The sequence below is a fragment of the Echeneis naucrates genome, chromosome 6 (genome assembly GCF_900963305.1).
Source record: "Echeneis naucrates chromosome 6, fEcheNa1.1, whole genome shotgun sequence".
In the NCBI taxonomy this organism is placed as follows: Eukaryota; Metazoa; Chordata; class Actinopteri; order Carangiformes; family Echeneidae; genus Echeneis; species Echeneis naucrates.
The window spans coordinates 6,783,631-6,796,740 of NC_042516.1; the positions used below are offsets into that span (position 1 = coordinate 6,783,631).

Below are 13,110 nucleotides of genomic sequence, written 5' to 3' on the forward strand. Positions count from 1 at the left end.
CACAGAATTGAAGAATGGAAAAGATCTCTCCTATTATGGCCTGCAAGATAAAAACAGTGTGTCTTTTGATCGCTATATACATCATCATACTAAATGGAAAGGCAAAGTGCTTTGTGTGTTACAGCAGAATTTTAAAGGGACATAATATGCATCATGGCATATCTGCACCTCCGATGAATTTCAACTGAATGTTAGCATTGGGGCAGGGGCGCTGCCTCATAAAAAGTGAATGTGTGAAAGTCCAAAAAAGTGTAGTTTGTGATAAGAATTTTGAAAAAGCATAAGGGTCCAGTGTCTATATAAGGTTCTGTAGGCTCTCCAGCTAAATTTACATGCTCTGCCTCAGCCATGCAGAATATTCCTTCCACAATGGTGACAGTTGACTGACTGACTTAACACAAGGTTTTCTAGTATTTATGCGTTTCAGGGTGTTTGAAGAAACAAGTTAAGAGCTATTTTAGAATGCCTAGGTTTTCCCTGTATTTCAACCATACTGATCCTCCATTCTGAGAAGGTCTTGCAAATTCCCTGCAATTCCTCTTACATCTTTCTGTCTTACCAGAGATGTGGCTTCTGTTAAAATTCTGTTAACATAAAAGTGCATTGGTATGTTTGATATCACATGAAGTTGTTTAGATTATTAACTAATATTGAAATATGGATGATTCCTGTAAAATTATTTGGTCAAATGGAGTTGAGACATTTTAAACGAGCAATTCCTTCAAGACAGACCACGTAGGATCGATCAGGTCTGTGTTGAGTCTTTTTATTTAAACTCTAACTCAAATACAGCAAATACAACAGATGACCAGTAGTGGATGAAGCAGCGGCATGTGATCCTTGTTGTTATTTTGACGGACGAACAGCATTGTGGGTATTGTACCACCTCCATTCATGAACGCTGCATTCCAGCTGGTCACGGGACCGACGATCCGTCCAATCACGGAGCCCCGTTGCTGTGACGCAGAAGATTCAAAGTTTACAGCAACGTCCCTGCTCGGAGACTGTCCCGTGCTGTTTCCACCTGCAGTCAAAGACTCCGACAAGTTTTCTCCAAGTTATTTTTCTCGATGTTTTCAAGGTAGCCGAGCCGGGTTTTTGCTGTGCGGATGGAGGGTAAAGTCATCGGACCGGGTCCGTACCGGGCGACCAAGCTGGTGAGTCCGTCGGTAACGATAGCAACGCTCGGTTAACGTTGACGCTGAAGGCCGTACGTTAACTTTTAAAGATGTAAATGTGTCATGTTTCATCGGTGAACATTTAGTGCCTTTAATCTAAATATTAGACAGATATAATGAAGTAATGCACTTTTACAAATGTAGTTTTTGGATAGAAGCTCGTTGAAAGTTAAAATGTAGCTAACGGTTACATGAGAGTTAAAGGTTTTTCATAAAGATACTGCTAACGGCACAGCAACATGTCCAGAAACTTTGTCCTAGTCTTCTTTGGAGGGAGGATTAAATGTGCTGTGCTGACGTGGGTGTCAGAAATCATTTCAAATATCTGTGACACCTCATACTTTTGTCCTTGTAAAAAAAAAAAAAAAAAAAAAAAAAAACATGCACAACTTGGTGATCCTGTTGGATGTTTTATGTACTTCTGTCTCGAACTTGTAATATTAAAAATCACTGAATATAGGTGTTGATGTTATTATATTTTTCAAAGCCAAATCCTGACAAGCATGTCAATTATCCCATCCAGTGTACTTTTAAATTCACGTTTTCCTGTTGGGCTTTCATCCCAAAAGGCCATTTGAGTAAAGGCATGGTGGTGTCTGATAATAGTAAGGAAGGCTCTGATCCATTGAAGTGTACTATGAAGACGAGACAGTCGGCCGGAGCACAATACCAGGATCCTGAAATTAAAGCAGCACCATGGAGTTCAGGCATCATTCATGTTGTTGTGAAGGACTACGCTGTTCCCTCTGTCAAAAAGACATCACACTCAGTGTCAAGAGAATCAAAACTGGTAATTCAGCAAATACTAAATACAAATTTTGTCAGTGCCAGTCCACCACAGGGCCAACTCACAGAGACAGACAGAGACAAACAACTGCTCACACTCAGACCTACGGACAATTTAGAGTCACCAATTAACCCAAACATGATGTCTTTGGGTGGAGGGAGGAAACCAGAGTCCCAGGAGGAAACCCATACAGGCACTGGGAGAACATGCAAACTCCACACAGAAAGGCCCCAGACCTGAGAACCAAACCGGCTGCCTTCTTGTTTCGGGGCAGCAGTGCTAATCACTATGCTGCCGTGCTGCCTGACTTTTGTTTCCTCATCCTATTTCCCACTCTCTTCCCTTTATCTGTTTTGTTCATTTTTCTCTATTTGTACTGCCTACTTTTTTTGTCGCAAGAGTAGATAAGGGTTTTTTTGTTGTTTTTTTTTTGCGGGGGGGGGGGGGGGGCTTGGGGGGGTTCCTGAGTGATTCTGTCCGTGCTGTTTTAACCCACATTATGTTGTTATGTTTTGTAGTTGTAGTTGCACAAATGCCCTACTCAGCCATCTCAACGCTATAAACAGGAACTAATGTTTATGTTATATATCCAGTGAAACAAATTTGCAAAACTCAATAAATATCATTGTTTAAATAATACTTTTGGAAACAACCTAAATCAGATTTTCGTTTACACTGTAAAGCATTTCTGACTCCTGTATTTCTCCCTGTTGCACAGTGGAATGAAACCATTAAACTCTTCCGAGGAGGCATGCCGCTGAGAAGACACTGGGCAAACTTCCGCTACTATGATTGCAGTTTCACAGGGTCTGAGGCTGTAGATTACCTGCATGAGCTACTGAGGCGCAATTACAACTTTGGGCCTGAGGTGACCCGCTACCAGACAGTGCAGCTGCTTAAGAAGTTCCTCAAGGCCCATGTCATTGAAGATATCAAAGGACGCCATGGGACAGAAGACTTTGAGGACAGCAGCCATCTGTACAGGTACTGTATGCCATTGTCCTTTGATACATATAAAGGTATTGTTACTACATCTTCAGTAGGCCCTTTGCACTGAGCTTAGTGCTCTTTGTCTGTCTCGCCAGGTTCCCCATACAGTCTCCTCTAAAGTCTTTTCCAACTCGACCTCTGTTGAGAGACAGCTTTGACCTGCCCAGACTCATCCGCTGGGATGACTACGAAGAACTGCCTCAGCAGGAAAACACTGCGCCCATGAAGTCTGCTGTGCTGGTGAGCAAACGATAAAGATATTCCAGCCCCTCCTGTGTTTGCGCAGACTCATGATGAACTTAAAGCCTGTGATAATATGCAAAGTCAGCTGAAGGATGAGATGATTTCATGTGTCTCTGCAGTTTCAGTTGTTGATGTAAACTGTCTTTTATGAAAAAAGCCTCACTTTTGTCGCATGTATGTCAAGCATTCATGAAAACAGAAAGTCTCTAAAAAGGAGACTGGCCTTGTTTTTAACTTTGTACTGTGTGAGGTTGCACGTTTGTCTGGTCAGACACACAGTAATGTTATTTTCTTTACTTGGACTTATCATTTAAAACAAATTTCCATTTGTTAGTCTGGATATAGACTTTGCCGAAGTGTGTCGTGGCTGCCTTTTGATCTGCTGCAGAAAAACATGTCGACACTGGTTGGATGTCTGCAGGATCATTGCTGCTGCTAGCTCTATCGCCTTATGCAAATTTGCAGAATACCTGCTTTTTCACTTCTCTTTATTTTAAATTAATTGCTTATTTGTTTTGACAGAAAATGTCTATACTATGTCACTGCTAAAATGGTTGAAAACATATATTTTAGTGTATCTGTCACATACAGATATCATAAGAGCCGAGACATAAAGAGACATTATAGAGGAAGAGTCAGTTTTGTGTAATATTCCTGGAATACTGTCAAAACATCAATTAACATACCAATATCTTCATCTCCATGCACATAAGCAACATATCCAGTGTGTCTCCACTGACAGTTGCCTTTGACAATTTTACAAAGGTATAATATATGGCATAAAGATTTGATTTGCATTATTACCCTGAACCATTTCATTAGTTTTTCTGCTCATTTAGAATATAAACTAAGATACTTTTTCCTTCATTCCTTTTGAATCCTTCAGACTTCAGATTTGTGGAATAAAAGGCACAGTGTGGCTATTGGTGATGTGCATGAGTGTAAGCTCATACGCAGGAAGGAAATTACTCCAAAACAAGTGGACCACATCTGGAAATCAATGACAATTTCACAGTATGTAACTGTTTTCATTTACTGTTCTATTGTTTTTGGTTTTTTCTTTTGTAGCTATTTAATGTTTGTTGTTCTAGTTTACAGAGAGTTCTGGGCCTTAAGTCATTGGATGGAGTGTTAAATCCCTCACATGTCAATGGAAAACATATTGTTCACAATGTGTTCAGTGTTAATAAAGCAGGCATAGTCGTATTGGAGAACAAAGCAGGTAAGCATTGATTTAAGAAATGGATGAACAACAGATTTTCTGCTGCATCTTCCATGAGGATTAGTAGTCACTTATTTCTTTTTGCTTTTCCAGAGGACATGCCCTATTGGGTAGTATCAGCAATGAAGTGCCTTGCTAATTGTGAGTATGCATATTATGATAACTTTGAACATTATTTTTAATACAGTACAGGCCAAAAGTTTGGCCACACCTTCTCATTCAAATGAATAGGAAAGTGTGTCCAAACCTTTGCCCTGTACTTTGTATTTTGAACTGTTTACAGTAGGCAATTATATATGTATTATAGTATTATAAAGAATACCATTATTAGGCACCACAAGGCTTATATTGTCAACAATGCACAACAAACAATGATGTACAATATTTCAAAGCTCTTGTCTTTATTTTTTTATTTATTTATTTCAATTCAATAATTGTGTTTCCTTCATGGGCATCATTGGTGCCATTTCCCATTTAACTGGTTAATTATCTGTATTTTACTGAGTAGCTTTCAATTATTTTAAAAAGCGCAAAGAAGACTGATCTTTGTTTTTGTTGTATGCTTTTGTTCTCAGGGCCTAATGGCAATGGTACCAAACAGCCAGTGTACCCAGGCTTTGAGAGAGATGTTCTGAAAACAGTAGCAGATTATTTTCAGAGGCTCAAAGCACCCCTACTGACTTTCCATTTATATGAAGTTTTTGTCAATATTCTTAGTGAGTATTCATCCTGTGGATGTTCTACTAATATCTGTTCACTGGTACAGATTAAATTTTGCTGGTGTTCACCTGGTCTAGGCTGTATGCTTGCCCTTAAACACAAGACTCCCCTCATCATATCTCTGCAGGTCTGCTGCAAGAGGAGGAGTTAGCCACTGAGGCTCTTCAGGCCAGCTGTCTCTTACTGCCGCCACCCAACAGGAGACGCCTCCAGCTTCTGCTTCGTCTCATGGCTCGGGTCTGCCAGAATCCCAGCCTGCCCCCACTCAATGACACTATTGCAACCCGCACCCTGGTATAAATTCCTCTCAGTTTTTCGCAACATGCCTTCATACTATTTTGCACAATTATTACTGCTACTTTAAGTAAACAATATTATACAATCATTAACATTCTGAAAACTTTTTAGGCAGATTATGTAATGTGAAATGTTTTTGTGACATTATCTAAGGAGGGACAGAAAAAAAAAAAAACCTGACCTTAGGGCACAGAGATGATATTAGTAATATTATCCAAAATCCTAGAAGATACTGTCCTAATTACTATTCCATACACTTCTCCAGGGGAACCAGGATACTTTTCATTTCACTACATAAACAGAAGATCAGCAACTTTCCAAATTAAAAGTTGCTATGAATTTGTTTAACTGATGCGCATCGTTTTATATCTTTGTGTATATCCTCAATATTAATTTTAGAATGAAAGGACTATAGTTGATGTATACTGCAGCTGGGAGTTACAAACCCATTTCCTGTTGTTGTTCAGATGGTGCAGATGTTCTCTCACTGCGTTCTGGGTTCAAGAGATGAGATGGACTTGGATGAGCTGCTGGCCACCAAACTGGTGACCTTCATGATGGAGCATCACAACACAATCTTCCAAGCGCCCTCCAAGCTGCGAAGCCAGGTTGATGAGCACCTGTCCCATCTCAAAAGAGTTCAGGTCAGTGCAATTTCCTCAGTTACAGTCTGCTAACAAATTAAACAGACTCCTGCTGCTCTTTGCATCATAATTACATGCATGCACTTTCTGCGGCATCTGTTCGCTCCCACAATCCACGTGTACCAGACAGCGTCTGTGCATCAGCAGTGCCGAAATTATGCCATTGGATTGGTTCCATGATCTTGAAAAAATAATGCTCAAAAAAAGTTCAGTTCAGTTCAGTTGCTAGCACAAATCACATTTGGACATTGGTTATACATTAGCCCAAGAAATGACATAGAGCTGTATGTAAATGTGAGTACAGATCGTTTGAGTCTCTAAATGTCCTGTCGCTGTGGTTTAGAGCACCTGGTCAGCAGCATCATTGTGTATTAGTTGTAGGATGAAATTAAATGAAGGCTCTACTCATGGAGACTATTGCACACATTTTTGTATACACATCAGTAAAGCGGTGAAGTGCAGCAGCCGCAGAGATTGGCAGTTCACTTCCTCTTCAGTGTGTTTGCAGCATAATGTTGTTCATCATGATGTTGCAACAGAAGGCAAATCCCAAAAGTGCACTTTTTGGATTGTATTTTAAAAGTCTCCTAATTCCCTAATTTAAGTAGCCAATAGGGAGTGAGTTTTAGCCTTAGCAGATATGGCCCCTGAACATTCAGACAGACAGACCTGATGACATGGATTTCTCTGAAGGTTTGTGCCTGCCCTCTCAATTGAAAGACAGAATGGTCCTGATGGCTTTTATTATATTCTTTCTGCCCAGTTGGCTCATGTGTGTGAGTTTTGGCGTTCACACCAGAGTAGCAAACAGTGTTGTACACAGATTGCATTGAGAGTCTGTGCTTAACATAATTTGTCCCACAAACAAAAGCATGATTGATTTCATCATCTGACAGTGGATTAATGATTTCCCACCTCTCACCCTGTGAATGGGGGAAAACATGCTTTTATCTGAATTTAGTACTGTAAATTGAAACAACCCTGCACACTGAATATTTACTGACAACATTAATTACTCTTATTAAACTATTCTATGCAGCGGGTAGCAAAAACTAACCTTCCAATGAGATTTCTATAATTTTCATATATTCTGTCATTCCAAAAGTGATCCATGTGTCCAAATAATAGTGTGTCAAGCAAAACTTGAAAAACTTAAATCATATCAGCTAATAAGGCAATAGAATGAGAATACGCAACCTGTGGACAACTTAGAGTTAACAACTGAACATTTCCTACATGTGATAAGGTAAGTTAAAAGTTTCTGAATATTAGTTGTGTTATATCAATGCAGAAGTTTTTAATTTTAGGTGTGGTTTTGGCTTCTGATACCACTAACCCTATCCTCAATTGCAGATTTTGTGTTATGATGACAACAGTTCTAAATGTAAAATTGTACACTATTTTTACACATTTAGAAACAGATTGATGGCTGGAAATTTGAAATCCTTTCATTTTAATGGAAAGATTTACTTTGTGTCTTCCGTCAGATTAAATATGCAGGCTCAGATACAGACTTCAGTTCATCGCCAGCTTTCTGTAAACAGATCAGTAGAGTGGAGTCTGAGGAGAACAAGGTGATAGGTACTCAGACCCCCCTGCAGGAGCTGTTGGAGGGCTTGATTGCAGATAAAGAACTTCCTGCAAAGGACAAAAGAAAAAGGCTTAAACAGGTAATGTCAATATTATTGGGAAAAGGATACAAAGAATATATAATTCAATGTTGGTCAAATAGGAGGGACACACTCACACACAGTCACCAAAGTAAACTGCTTCCAAGCAACATCCTGGAAGTATTTATTTGTACACTTATTGGGATTTTACGCTTCGTTGAACAGTGACTCCTAATCATTTTTGTTTGTGGACTTTTTGAGTGTCTCGTCATTAAATACACAATCTAAGTTTACACACAATTGAGAGCACCTTTAAAAAAAAAAAAATAAATAAATTGGCTTGGACTATAACTGCAGGGGCAGTGTCATAATCCAAATGTTTGTCGGTGTCTGAGTGTTCAATGAAGTTATACCATGGTCACCTGACACAGTGTTGGAGTTTTTCCAATGACCAATAGCCTTTCAAAATGATTGCAGCAGTTTGATTTTTACCTGCCATGTTTCTCAGTGCATTAACTGCTCTCTTCAGTTCCAGAGATCATACCCAGACGTCTACCACAGCCGATTTCCCACTGAGGAAAGTAAAGTTGCTGTCATACCAGAGAAAACCCCTCGACTTAAACCTCATCTCATGTTCCTCAACCTCAAGAAGCCCTTTCAGCCTTTCCAGAGGAGCTGGAGTTTTAGGGCATGATCTGCCACCATTGAAACTATATCAAGGATCCTGCACTATTAACACTGTAACCTCAGTCTCTATGCTGGGAGGCAAAGACGAATCTGCCTTTATTGGCAGTAATTTAAAAATAATGAATTTGACCCCGTAGCATTGTTAAACCTCATTCAAGGGCCAGTTCACTCAAAACACATAACACAGCAACTCCCCACTTTATTCAAGTTTTTTTTTTTTTTTTTTTTTTTTTTCCCTATCCACACATAAATTGATTGTAGTTTTGGCAACTGCTTTCTATCTCCAAGAGTGTGGTTTATACTTTCACACTGTAGGTACAGTGTAGCTGCGTAACCTACACTCTACTGCCTATAAATTTAAGTAATCATCACAACGTTGACAGCAACGATGGGTCGCCAAGCAGTTAGTCCTGAGAGGACAAGGATTAAAAAAAAATCTCCCTCAGTCAATTAAATGGTCATCCCTGCTGCAATGTCTTATCTGTGCAGAGCGACGCAGAGGGTCTTGAAGAAACATAAACCGGGTTAATACTACGGAATTCATGTGGACGGGTGAACTGGCCGTTTGAGGAATACATTTCTAATTACTGTTGCTAGACAGCAACATGTAGGAAACAAAATACTAACAGTAAAAGAACTACTGATGTTTCTTCAAATTAACTTTAAGAATTTTCCTAATAGTGATACTTTTTTTTCTTTTGTACTTCTAAAATGCAATGTTGGAAAGGTCTAATGTAAGGTGGCCCTGAGCGCTCAGTACACTTAGGCTGCTATACGTGACCCTTCTCTCTGTGCTTACTTTGAGGTCTTCATTTGAAATACTGTGTCTCTTGGCAAACAGTTTTTGGTCTTAAGGAGTGTATTGAGCTCTCAGACGTAATGTCAGCCTGGAATCCACACCAGGTGGCAAGCTCATGTTTTTTCACTGTGATACATGTGTCTGGCCTCCCTCCCAGTCAGAGATTTTTACCTATACGGTGACAGGTCAGGCAAATCACCAAACACCCCCCCCCAAGATGCTGAGGGAATCTCAGCCCGCATGAAATATACTGTTGGGCCTGCCCAGAAAACCTATATAGGTTTCCCAATGAGATGCCCGACTACTTAAACTCCTCTTCGTGTTCCTCTCAGATGTCCATACTCCTCATCCTGTTACTGAACTTGTGCATACACTGCAAGCACTTAGAGATTACTTGTATCAGCAGTCTCATTCTCTGCCATTACCCTGAGGTCTTCACTACAAGTGAGGGTTTGAACTGTGAAAGCTTTGCCTTGGGGTTCCGCTCTAACGCGACAGTCCAGTCCAACATCTCCATTACTACTGACGCCTGTCAATCTTCCGCCTCATCCATAAAGCGTGTGTAAAAGTGGACGTTGACACTGTGGCTGAAACATGCAGCCAATGCAGAAGAGTGCTGAACCTGCATTCTATCTGACGACCATGATTATGTAGAGTCTGAGACATTCAGCTGCTTGATTTGCGGTCAGCAATTTGCCCTCCAGCCTGAAGGGACGTGCCGCTGTTTTCAGAAAGACATTCCAGACCTACTCTCAAATGGCACTTGGTCTGGTGATGCCAGGTTAGACCACTGTACTGAAAAGCCAAACTTGAAGTCACTAAGGTGAATAAAATATATTTCAAAGCTGTTATTGGCTTATTCAGTGTTCCAATTTTAGGATGAAATGTTAATATTGTTGGAACTTATACTGTATTGTTGATAAAGTGTTAGTTCCCATTGAACTTCAAACATGTAATTTCGCGAGCTTAACTCTTGTAATACAAAGATTCATTTCATGATCACTATTTATTGTTGAACAGTCATTATCATGCTGCCTTCATGAATATTAATCTGTGTCAGCGAACACTGCTTAGTGCCAGTAAACGTATCATGGGGTTGCCTAGAGAGGTGCTTTCTGTGAAAGGTTACATAAATGAGAAGCTTGAGTTGCACTTCAGCTGATAAATTGCATTTTAAAACTGAAACACAAATCCTAAAAAAATGAGGGAAAATCCAAAAGATTTGGGTGAACATTGCTGTGTGACGTCAAATTCCATTTCATAGATTTTATACAGTTGACATCCTAATCTCAAAAAAGGGAAAGAAAAAAGGAGGTGTACAATATGCTGTGAACTGTCACAGGCCTTTCTCTAAAGCCTCCTAATATCTTGCATACTTGCATATTACTGTATATGCAATCCGGACTCATTTCGTCTTTGTACCTGTTGGTTTTAATCTGTATATACGCACTATTTTGTTCATTGGTACATATTTCAATGTCTCAAATGCTCTTTGGCTGTCTTCAATGTATTTGTCAATGTCAATCAGATTGTTATTCACTTAATTTTAGACTTAAAACTGCTGTTCTATTTTTATAAAAATTGAGTACTGATACGTTTGAACAAATGCTGGATTAACTGTTACACTTCAATTGCTGCTTTTCGCTTGAAAAAAACAAATCAACAGAATACAGGTCAATTCATGTTGATGCTGATTTTCAAATAAAACTACATTGTAACTGAAAAATGTCAGGTTTTTTTTTTTTTTTTTTTGGTTTGTTTGGGTTTTTTATGCATATCACATTCACCATGTGATGTTTACCTGAAAACTGGCAGATAATGTTAATGATTCACCATCATAAGCCCTCAGGCTGGACCAACATTTGGTCCAGCCTGAAACATTTTCATTTATGCCCACTTACATCTTTTTACTTTGAGTATATTTGTGCCAGGGTGTTTGAATGGTCATTTCCTTCAGTTTACAGCAGATGCAGGCTTTTGGAAATGACATTGCTGCCCACACAATAATAAGGGATTGTGAAATCAGCAAGCTTTTTCTCTTTGGTTTCTGTGATAATTGTGTGACAAAAGCAACCAGATGCTGCTTCTGCCATCTGGCACTTTGAACATCCTGTCGTCCATTTATATGGAAGATAATATTTTAAAACTGATTTCCTTACATATATAGCCCAACATTTTCGAAATGCTGCTGACCAACTCCACATAAAGTGCAGCTATCTCAAGACAATTGCCTATTTCACTTAATGGCGTGCGTTAGTAGCAGGCTAATGGCTCTGTAGTAGTCATCACTTGCAATTAATGCAGTGGAAATGTGAGCAAGCTGTGAAATGATGAGAGCAGTGTAATTCGTGTTGGTTTGGAGAGCTCTGTGGTCATATATTAATATTCCCGTGTGTGTGTGTGCCTGTAAATAGTACAGTAAGTGTTGCTTTCAGGGTGATTGGGAATGGTTGATGTCTCAGCAGTGGAGTGAAGGAGAGGGAATTAACTCCATCATGAGAGACCTCTTCAGCCTTTGTTCCAACGGGGGCAAAGCCTCAGCTGAATATGAAGCAGCCAATTAGCTGTCATGCATCAGGGTGGTTGAACTGCCGCTCCGTTCCACCTCTCAATTTTTCTGTGGTCTATGGTCTCCCAGCACTGCTGATCTTTAAGTGTTACTCATAGGATCTATTGTATATTGACTTGAGAGACAAACCTCCAAACCAGACATATATTTTTCACATAATTAACAAAATAGCGTTTTCCTGTTTATTGTTATTTCACATTAGATGACTAATTCCGCCTTTTTTTGCCATAATGGCTGAAATTTTGGAACTAGTGTTGGGGGGGTCGCTGGGTCTTAGGGTCACCTTGTGAGCACTTGTTCTGTCCAAGTGCAGTTATTTTTTTGTGAGCACCATTTTCACTCACCGATGCAGACTGGACAAATAAGCTTTGTCATGATTTTGTGCGGAAATGAAACTTACCACTGACTTTACACATTCTTTCTCCTCTTCTGTGAGACAAAACAGAGTTTGCGAATGAGTCCATGCGCTGCAGTTCAGAAAGCCAATGTTGTTTACCTCATGCTTTTCTGGGGACGGAATGAGTGAATGGTTTTTCAACTTGGAAGAGCTTTTGTAGTGTTCATGTCTCACACTATCACAGCAACCTGTGAGCAACAACAACTGAAGAATGTCAAAGAAACTGAAATATTGGTTTTTCTGCTGCTGTTGACATTCACTTTACACTTTTAGTTTGTCTCGGCACAGCAGCAGGATCAGTATGTATTCCGTACAAGATTCATTTCTGCATGTTGCCTGCTAACTGTGTCTCCATTGATCAGTCTCAATTACAAGAACCCAAATATTCACAGCATGAAGACAGCCAGCCCTGCGGAGGAGAAGAAAAGCGAGAGCTATCATTTCACAGGAAAGTCACTCCCCGTAATTTTTGTGAAAACTGGTTGCCTGGAAAGATTTAGCAGGCAGCCTGAAAAAGTCAAAACCACAGTAGATTAGGAAAGTGTAAATTTCAGGGAATTAGAAGCAGTTCAGATTCGCCTTAATCAACTCTCTTAAAGGTTAAGCACGGAGACAAGCACCCTGGGTAATGGTTAACCTTTTCGTTCTCTGGTTTTTCTCGTAGCTCCCGTCTGCAGCACTGCTCTGTGAGGCTGTCTAGCTCATTCGCACTCCATCAAAGTCCATTTGACAACAGCCCGTTCAGAAGAAATGAGGTGGCAGTCTCTGGACAGGCAGAGTGACAAACAGCTTCTTTTTAGAGGAGTGACTGAGCGATGCGCTGGCTTTAGATGTTGATCACCCCTTCGCTCAAGTGTTTTTCTCGCAGCGAGGTTGTTTTTGTCTCATCCTGTAGCGGTTTAAAAAAGTGGGGGTGGGGGTACTGTGTGAAATGGTACTAAGCTTTTGTGCAGCTCTGATTGTAAGA

At 40.0% G+C, this 13,110-nt stretch overlaps 1 protein-coding gene across 3 annotated transcripts; it reads left to right on the top strand.

Moving 5' to 3' along the window:
- The first annotated feature begins 988 nt into the window (after positions 1 to 988).
- On the top strand, positions 989 to 8,570 carry LOC115045454 (DEP domain-containing protein 1B). 3 transcript variants are annotated; one of them, XM_029505141.1, is made up of 11 exons: positions 989 to 1,157; positions 2,684 to 2,949; positions 3,051 to 3,195; positions 4,085 to 4,212; positions 4,290 to 4,420; positions 4,514 to 4,561; positions 4,996 to 5,136; positions 5,268 to 5,434; positions 5,905 to 6,081; positions 7,569 to 7,751; positions 8,221 to 8,570. In XM_029505141.1, exons 1-11 carry the CDS (start codon positions 1,110 to 1,112, stop codon positions 8,383 to 8,385), a joined length of 1,599 nt encoding a protein of 532 aa, XP_029361001.1. In that variant the 5' UTR covers positions 989 to 1,109; the 3' UTR covers positions 8,386 to 8,570. The 3 variants fall into 3 exon arrangements, with proteins under 3 accessions (XP_029361001.1, XP_029361000.1, XP_029361002.1); XM_029505140.1 differs by lacking the exon at positions 8,221 to 8,570 and having other exon boundaries at positions 7,569 to 7,961; XM_029505142.1 differs by lacking the exon at positions 8,221 to 8,570 and having other exon boundaries at positions 7,626 to 7,961.
- Positions 8,571 to 13,110: the final 4,540 nt, after the last annotated feature.